We start from the raw sequence: 8,590 nt of genomic DNA on the forward strand, positions 1-8,590 counted from the left end.
GCATTCTACTGCTACACTGTAGTTGTGGATTTAGTTTCATATTCAGGACGAAGCATAAAGAGGGAGGAAAAAAGGTAGAGTGACAGGGAGAAACACACAAACGGACTCCAAAATGTTACCCAAACTGAGTTCTCTACATTAGTAAGGCAGGTGCAGATAACAGCAACACCAAGTAAACCCGATTCAACATTTGTGAAGGAAGATACAGTCTCCTGTTGTAAAGGAAAATGGCTTTATTTAGTATTGCTCAGAGGTAGCACAGGACTGATCTGCATAAATACCATCCAGGCAGAAAGAATTAATCATAAAATTAGCATTTGTTTCCCAAAACTGGCAGTTGGTCACAGTGGCATGCTCATATGAAAGTCAAAAAACTTCCAGATTTTTTTTTTCAGAAGCAGAAGTTAATCCTATGAGCTGTGGCACTCTTTTGAGCAGTTTTCTAACTGTTTAACTCTTTCAGAAATTATCTTCAATTATGGATCACACCCTAACAATTTGCAACAAAGTAGCACTAGAGTTCCAAGGGAGCAATTCCATTACTATGCGGATTGACCCAGCTGCCTTTTGGAAGTGCAAGCTGTATGGTACTGCAAGGCCAGGCTGGCAGCCTTGGCCAGCCAAGGCCAGTAACTGCTGGGCAGACAAACGTAAGGGTTTCTGTGCAAGTCTTGTGTTCCTGTCCTGTAGCTAACTTGACCATAATATTAAGATAGCCCTGACCTCTGCTTCAGCTATTTAGCTCTAGGTAGTCTGCTGTCACTTAAAGCTACAGGCTTAGCTGAAGTTGTTTAAATTTTTTTTAACATAGTTGAGATGTTATTTACTCATTCTGCTTTCTTTTCTAGGTTCTAAAGTCATTTAAAGTGCAGCTGGGGGGTTTATTGTGACAACTGTTACACCATCCTTGCTCAATGCTTCACAGGAGAGGTGTGTGGGGTTTTTTAATAAGATAACTTGCCTATGCACAATTGCGGCACTCCTGCAGCTTTTAACCTCCCAGTCACCTGCACTGAGCTGGGTTCTTAAAAGACATGCCAGCCCTCAGTTAACTTACTGCAATCAATGGGCATTTGGGGCAAAGATACTTCAGTGGCTAGGGTCCAGCTTCTTACAGAGAATATAGAGAAAAATAATTGATTCCACTTAAAAACTTTACCTAATGCTTGGCACAAAAAGGCCAGCACCTGTTTCTGTGTGCTTGTGAGCATTTGTATTGCATGTAATTGCCAGAAAATCTAATATCCTAAAGTACTTTCACTCTGCCAAGTCAAATAGTAGGAACTGAAACTAACCTCACAGATCATAAGTTTAGAGCCCTACGTTTTTACTATTACTGTTAGGAATAAAAAGCTTTAAATAAAGGTAATTCTTTGTTACTTCATAATCTAAACCTAAGACTGCAACCTCCATTTCTATTCTAAAGCCAGAGAACAATAGCCTCTGGCTGTTGTGTGAGATAACAAGCAAAGGTTGCTCCCTGTGTTGGTGCTCTTAATTCTCCAGCTAGGCAAGGGGACTGGTTGCTTACAAATCTCAATCCTTAAGTGTAATATTCCAGAAATTCATGTTACGTTGTGTCCATAGAACCATCATTAGGGCAGCTGAAGTATCAGCATTCTAGTCTTGAGGTCTCTCGGCAGTGCTCTTCCCAGGAGAAGCATCGCTGGGCTTAGCCAGGTACACACTTGCGGCCTGCGCTGCTCAGTCCCACTGGATGCCAAGGAGCTCACAGCTCACACTCCAGAGCTTCTTTGCTGTCTCATCATCCCGACCCCGTGGAGATACGTATGCTGGCTGGCAATCACTGTAAGAGGAACACTTTTTATTTTTTAAGTCAAAGATCTCCATCTGCGTTAGCACACCGAAATGTCTCTGTTAAGATAAGGGAGTTGCTTTCTATCAGCTTAACTTCAAGACCAATTGAAGAAGGGTGGGAGGCTATCCAGCAAATGAGCAAGGGTTGGTGCTAAGCCACCTTGAGAAAGCTTTCTTTCCAGCTCACTAGGGAAGAATCTTCCCGTATGGCACCAAGAACTGGCAAGTGAGTTTAGCTCTATCGGTTGTCTCAACTCTTACAGAAACCTATATATGCTCTACTATATACTCTTCAGTGTACATTCTCATTCATACCACTAAAAAGGGCTATAAACGCTAACCAGGCTTCTTCAGGAGCACTTTTTCTAGTAAACACTACAAAAAAGCCACTCAAACAGCCTTCATTCTCAACTATTTACCCTATCCTGTTCATCCCACTATATTGCCATTGCATGAAAGGCAAAGCTGCCCCAGAATAATAATACTGTAATAACCATGTATCTTTATACCCTTTTCCATTATCCTCTGAACTGTGGCTCCTTTCTTCTCAGCTCCTGCAATCAGACAGCACTCTGGCTTGGAATAGAGATTATGTGTTCTCATCTGTAATGCTAGATGCTGCAGTAACATGGGAATTTAAGAGAACAGAGGAAATTGCATCTCGCAAGATTTCTATCCAGCCTAGTGTTTTTAGAGCTCCAAGTGCACAGTCTCTGATGTTCCTGAAATTACTGTGGTGGACTCCACCTGTCTTGCTATGGCAGGCAATGTCTTTTCTTAATGTCTATACTTGTGCTTTATGTTCTATTGCCTGGAAAGTGAAAAGGATTTTAGGCTGGTCTAATGTAATTTCTGAATTCTTGTTGAAGCTATTAATTTCCCACAAAGTCTAAAACTCCTTTCTTTTATGAGTTTAAAATCCACTAGAGTTTTCTGTACACCAGCATGTAAATGCTCCATTTATATCCCGGGACAGACAGTCATCCAGGGAAGATTAAGACATCTATTTATATAATCAAGTCTGATTAAGATGGTACAAACTCCCAAATGAAGATCAGACGGAGTCATTACAGAGACGAATCTGGTCACATATCACAAGAGGAAAGCTCTGCAAAGATGCAAAGGCTCCAACAGTATCCATGTGGGGAGAAAAAAAAAAAGATTATGAATTTTCACATTCATTTCCCAAAAACCAGTATTGTTACACTGCTTTACACCCAGTGGGAAGCTGACAGATGTATCTGCGTGGATCTGTTCAAATGGCAGTCTTCAAATCTAGGACGATGATGAGTTGGAACTGCTCTGGGCTGTAGTTTTGGTGAGGGGAAAAGGCATGACTATGCAGGGTCCTGCAGTAAGTCAAAGTCAAGCAACAACAGGGTTTGTAGTGGGAGCTACACAAGACAGTTTGCAGGACAGAGCGATAAGCATCCCAGCCGAAGTCCCTCCCAGCTGGTGGGTCTGTCACACTGGAGAATCAAGTTATTTTGTCACATGCCAGTCCTGAAAATCTCACCTCCTAGCTATGCAGCACCATCAGCACTCCCAGCTCCCTGGGAGCACAGGCTCCTTCTGCTCCAGTGGGGTAAAACTACAAAGAGAACCAAAGTGGTCTTCCCAGGATTGACTCAAGTGACCTCATTAACTAAACAGCTCTATTGAAAAGTGACTTGCCCAAGTCTCAGGCAGATCAGGATTAGAGCTCTGAGCAGGTGACAGCCATTCCTGCGCTTTGAGTACAGTGATATTCCTAGCCCTAAAGGACTTGCTGTTGTGTGAAGTGTTGCACAGGTCAGGGATTTCTTCTAACACGATATCCACTGCAACAGACCTGGAAGGGGTAATGCTCTAGTATTTGTCACCCTCAGTCTTATCAGCCAGCCTCTTACCCAGTCCCTTCTTAATAAAGAATGACAGTAATCATCATTTTCCCCAGCCAACAAGGTTGCCTTCCACAGTGTATCACTCCATCAGTTTGCACCCACCTGAAATACTGTCCTGTCACAGAGTCTAGCTCCTCTGCTACTGCACAGTAGACACTGGTCTGAGCTCCTTCCCAAGGTGTCTTCAAGAAGAATGAGAATATCTTCCACAGCCACGTCATTACAAATGAGTGCCGGACCAGGTCAGAATGGACAGAACCAGGATGGAGAGCGTTTGCTGTGACTTTAGTGCCTATGGCAAAAGAAAACAGTCCAGGACAAATCTGTATGCACCAAACTGCATTTTGAAAAAAAAAAAAAAAAGGGTAATATACTCCTAAATTCTACCTGCTGATACTCTACAACTTAAAGGAGGAGTCCAAGCATGGATACAGGGAGAGGTAAGTGAAGTCCTCTGTAGTCAACTGCTTGCTGGAGCATCCCCTGCTCCCTTCCAAAGGCTGCAGTCACTACACGCTTTCTGCAAAATGATGTGCTAGAGGGCCTGGGTGCGCTACAACAGCAGCAGTTTCCATCAGGCTTTGGAGAACACCAGCTTCTTTTGAGTTACTGTAATACTAATTTCCTAGAGAAGACAGTGCTTCTGTTTTAGTACAATAAATACTACTTAAGTTTATGAAAAGGACTAAATTGACATGGCTGTGACAGATGTTGTGACTTAGGTATTGTCTAGTCCTATGCTTCTGTTCCGCAGGCCATCAGCATTTAAAGCAGCTGAGTATGCATTAGCTTTTCTATTGGAGACTGCAACTGTAGTTCAGCTCCTTCTGTTTCTTCAGCTTCCACCCACATAGCACGATTGTCTGCATGGATGCAGGTAGTTTTTGACAAGCACCAAAGAAAAATGAAATACATTCAACTGTGCCAAGCTACTAAACTCCTCTGCCCTGTTGTTGTAAAGACAATTAGTGTTTTAAGTCTCCTGGTTCCACAGACAGGAGATATTTTCTTCCTGCAAAGAGCTGTCAATGACCCTTGCCTCAAACCATTTCATTTCTGCATAGCCAATCTCCAGACTTCTCTTCAATCCACTCTCCTCTTCCATGGTGCTCAAAAGCCAAGCGGAAAAACACTCCGCTCTCCTGTGGGACTTGCCTTGCAGCCGCCTCGCCAGCTCCCGGGTGAAGAGCACGTTAGCCAATTTGCTGTGACAGTAGGCGAGGCCACGATTGTAGCTCTTCTCACCATGGAGATCATGGAAGCGGATTCGGCCTCCGTGATGAGCCAGTGAGGACACGTTCACTATGCGGGCTGGGGCAGACTGCTTCAGACGCTCCAGCAATAGGAAGGTCAAGAGAAAATGACCTAGGGGTGAGAGGCAATGTCATCCTTCTCCGAAGGTTCCCCTGCTGGAATTTCAAAGTACTTAAAACATATTACTTACAAGTTGTATCTTACTGCTGCCCACTTCTGTCCAGGAAACAGAATACCCCCCTGAATCAACAGCTAAACTTTTTGGAGCCCATTAAGTTCTGCTCCTCAGCTTCAAAAAGCTGGAGCTGTCATACATTTCAGATGTCCCAGGTAACAGGTACAGATACTTAAACTGGGTCCATGATAAGAAAATGCATTGCGTTGCATCTCCAGAACGCTTAACTCTGGCCTTCCATCCTTCCCCAAGAAGAAAGGATGAGGAAGAGAAAATCTGAAAGCAGGATTTTCCTCTGGCATTTTGCCCCAGATATTGAATGCAAACATGACTCCACTGGCCTTACCAAGATGATTGACTCCCAGGTGCATCTCAAAGCCATCAGCAGTCTTGGAGTAAGGGCATAACATGACCCCAGCGTTATTAATGAGAATATGGAGTTCCTTCTCCTCTGCAAGAAACAACAGATGTCCTTAAACAGGGACACCAAGACTGAAGACAGACAAGAAGGTGGCACAAGTCAGCCAAAAAAACCCACGCCTGTCTGAGCTGCAGCCACGTTACCTCAATAAAATAAGGGTAAGTCTCTTACCACAAGCTAGCTCGTGGCTGTGAACCGCAGTACCGAACATGGTACAGATGTATGCAGGTCAGGGATTTGGCATTTGCTAGAAGAGCAGACAGCAGTCCTTGGTAAGGTAAAATACTCTCACTGAAAAGAAGGATCTAGAGACTGTACCTGCTAGAAATTTCTGAGCAAATTCCCGGATGGACTTCGTATCGGCCAGGTCCAGTTTTTTCACAATGACTTGCTGGTTCCCTGTCTCAGCTCGGATTTCACTGGCTGCAGCTTCTGCCTTCGCTATGTCTCTGCAAGCGACAATCACCCTGGCACCTGCAAGGGTGGGAGGAAAAAAGCAGCAGCAGAAGCTGAGATCACTAGAGCACACTGGATGATCAAGGTCATGACAAGCAGGCTGACTATTCACAGTGCTTACAAACAACGTATTGTTTCTTTAGGGAATTGGCATCAGTCAGGGGAGCAGCTGGGAGAGACAAAGCCTTTCCTACTATGTTGTTAGCTCCGATCCAGCCGAAAGCTGTTCTCAGACCAGGAAAATCCATGTCTGAAGTGCCTCTGTCCAGGTTTTCCCAGGTCAAAAGTGTGTACCACAACACTGGTACGATAGGGTTATATCTGTCCCTATAATGGGAACGTCAAGCCAGGAGCACGTGAAGATACTTGGATTCCAGCCAGAGTAATTTCTAAATGGATTGTGAACAGGTAGTTTAATCTCCTTACCAGTTTCCCAAAAAGCATTTAAACGAAATTAGCTTGAAACATGAATATCTAAAGCACGCAGCAGCGTACCTATGGCATTTCCCAGCTTCATACGAGCAGAACCCACCGATACCAGGAACTTCCCTAGTCCTCTGAAAACAGTTGCAGCGCAGAGCATTTTCATGTCACAAGGCACATTTTTGGAGTTCAGGCAATAAAACCTGTTGAGGAACTGGGGACTTGGGCCTCAGTGGTTACGGCCTCTGGAGGAGCGATACTTGGGCTCGTCTGAAATAACTTGGGAATCCAACTCACTTAAATGTAAGCATACGCTACCCCTCCCTCAGATGCAGAAAAGGGACTACTGACGCCCAGGCACGCCCACGCCAGCCGCAGAGGGGTGCCCGCTGGCCGAGGCCGGTGACTTGCCTCTTCGCGCGAGGTCTCTGGCAGTCTCCTTCCCGATGCCGGTGTTGGCTCCCGTGATTATCACCACCTTCCCCTCCAGCTTAGCTGTTGACTTACACTGGCCTCCGGCGACATACCTCCTGCGAGAGAGGCCGGCAGCGCTCAGGGACGAGGTCCGAGGGCACCCTCCCTCCTCGGGGGCCTCGGGCCAGGGCTCGGCACCCAGAGCCCCAGGTTTTGCCCCGAAGGTCGGGCCAACCGCTGCGCCCAGGGCCCCGGGGAGTCACGGGCGTCGTTACCCGCAGCGGCTGATCGCGATCGTGTCGTGACCGGGCCGCCGGGAACCCGCCCTCCGGACCCCACCACCACCATTCCCCCCCCCCCCCCGCTTTGCAAACAGCGGCGGGGCCCGGCGCGAGCCCGGCCCCGCCGGCCCGGCACGGGGAGGCCCCGCCCCGCCTCCGCCGGACCCCGCCCCGCCCCGCCGCCCCGCCCTTGCGTCAAGTGGGGCCACGGCTCCCGTTGGCTGCCGCCGCCAACTCCGGAGACTCGGCCAATGGGCGCCGCCGCGGCGCCGTGAGGAGAACGCGGGCCCCGCCTCCCGAGCACCCCGTTACGGCGGCCGCCTCTCTCCGAGCCCCGCCGGCTCCGGCGCCCGGGACAGACCCCGCCGTAAGTTCCGGGCGGCCAGAGGCTGCGGGGGGCCACTGAGCCACGCGCGGCCGCCGCCGCCAGGGCTGAGCCGAGCCGCAGGAGCGCCCCAGCTCCGGCCGCGAGCGCGTTAGTGTCACCCAGGCGCTGGAGCCGGGGGAGCGCGAATAACGCGCCAACAGCCCGGCGCGGGCGAGGGAAAAGGGATCCGCTCGATTCCTCCTCCCGCCAGACGAACGAACAGGCCGACCCGGCCGCCGTCAGCCGCCACCCGTAGGCGCGCGAGAGGCCGGGGCCGCGCTCGGTTAAGACGCACCTGATGTAGGGCGCTGCCACGAGGAGGAGGACGGGGACGGAGACGGCGGCCCCCAGCGCGGCTCCCCAGCAGCTCCACATCGCCGCCGCCCGCTCCACGCGCACTGCCGGCGCCCGGCGATCGGCGCCCGCCGCCTCGCCCGCCTCGGCCCCGCCCCCTGCCCGCCCCGGCCCCGCCCGGGCCCCGCCCCCGCCCGCGGCACGCGCCTGCGCAGCGGCCCCTCGTGGCGCCGGTGCGGTTCCTATGCCGGCGAGGCGGCGGCAGTAGCGGCGGCTGCTCCCCGGTCCTCTCGCACCGGACGCCCAGCGGGCCCCGCTCCCTGCCGCGGGTGTGCCCCCGCTGGGAACGCCGGCCGGCTGCACGCCAGCAGCCTGCTGCCTTTTTTTTTTTTTTTTTTTTTGCCGCGGGCGGCGCTGAGCTGGGTCTCTGCGAACGATCTGAAGCTGCCGCTTCAGTTGCGCTTTCCAGTTAGTGAGCCGAGCGGCTGTGTGGAGAGACGCGCGAGAGGCACTTTCACAACCTGGCGCCAAAGTTCCTGCTCCCAGCCCCAGCAAAACCTGTGAAGCGATGCACGCGTACACGTAAGCACGCGTTGAGGGCTGGGAGAGACGCGCAGGTGCGTTCAGCCGTGCTCGCTCTCGCCGTGACCGGGGCGCGTAAGAAATGAAAGCCCCGGGGCACCGGCTGGCGCTGCCTCCCGCCACCCCCGCCGCGGGAGACTACAGCTCCCAGCAGGCAGTGCGCGCCGCGGGGGCCCCCGCCGCCGGCGGTGGCGGAAGTGCCTCGCGAGGGAGCGGCGGTGC

General features: G+C 50.6%; 1 protein-coding gene across 3 annotated transcripts; it reads right to left on the reverse strand.

Moving 5' to 3' along the window:
* Positions 1-938: 938 nt before the first annotated feature.
* On the reverse strand, positions 939-7,947 carry LOC104318077 (retinol dehydrogenase 12). Of its 3 annotated transcripts, none has more exons than XM_069784174.1 (7): positions 7,788-7,946; positions 6,842-6,960; positions 5,870-6,025; positions 5,477-5,581; positions 4,857-5,066; positions 3,804-3,993; positions 939-1,807 (listed from the first exon to the last, which is right to left on the reverse strand). In XM_069784174.1, the coding sequence occupies exons 1-7, from the start codon at positions 7,865-7,867 to the stop codon at positions 1,705-1,707; spliced, it is 963 nt and encodes a 320-aa protein (XP_069640275.1). In that variant the 5' UTR covers positions 7,868-7,946; the 3' UTR covers positions 939-1,704. The 3 variants fall into 3 exon arrangements, with proteins under 3 accessions (XP_069640275.1, XP_009917494.2, XP_069640276.1); XM_069784175.1 differs by lacking the exon at positions 939-1,807 and adding an exon at positions 2,802-3,167 and having other exon boundaries at positions 7,788-7,947; XM_009919192.2 differs by lacking the exons at positions 6,842-6,960; positions 7,788-7,946 and adding an exon at positions 6,503-6,778.
* Between the last annotated feature and the right edge of the window lie 643 nt (positions 7,948-8,590).

This window comes from Haliaeetus albicilla, chromosome 5, assembly GCF_947461875.1.
Source record: "Haliaeetus albicilla chromosome 5, bHalAlb1.1, whole genome shotgun sequence".
NCBI classification, from domain to species: Eukaryota; Metazoa; Chordata; class Aves; order Accipitriformes; family Accipitridae; genus Haliaeetus; species Haliaeetus albicilla.

Coding starts and splice junctions, on each gene's coding strand:
- LOC104318077 (XM_069784174.1), bottom strand. CDS start 7,867: ATGTGGAGCTGCTGGGGAGCCGCGCTGGGGGCCGCCGTCTCCGTCCCC. Junction 6,961..7,787: donor GTGGCAGCGCCCTACATCAG/GTGCGTCTTAAC, acceptor CCTCTCTCGCAG/GAGGTATGTCGCCGGAGGCC. Junction 5,067..5,476: donor CCTGGGAGTCAATCATCTTG/GTAAGGCCAGTG, acceptor TCTCACCCCTAG/GTCATTTTCTCTTGACCTTC.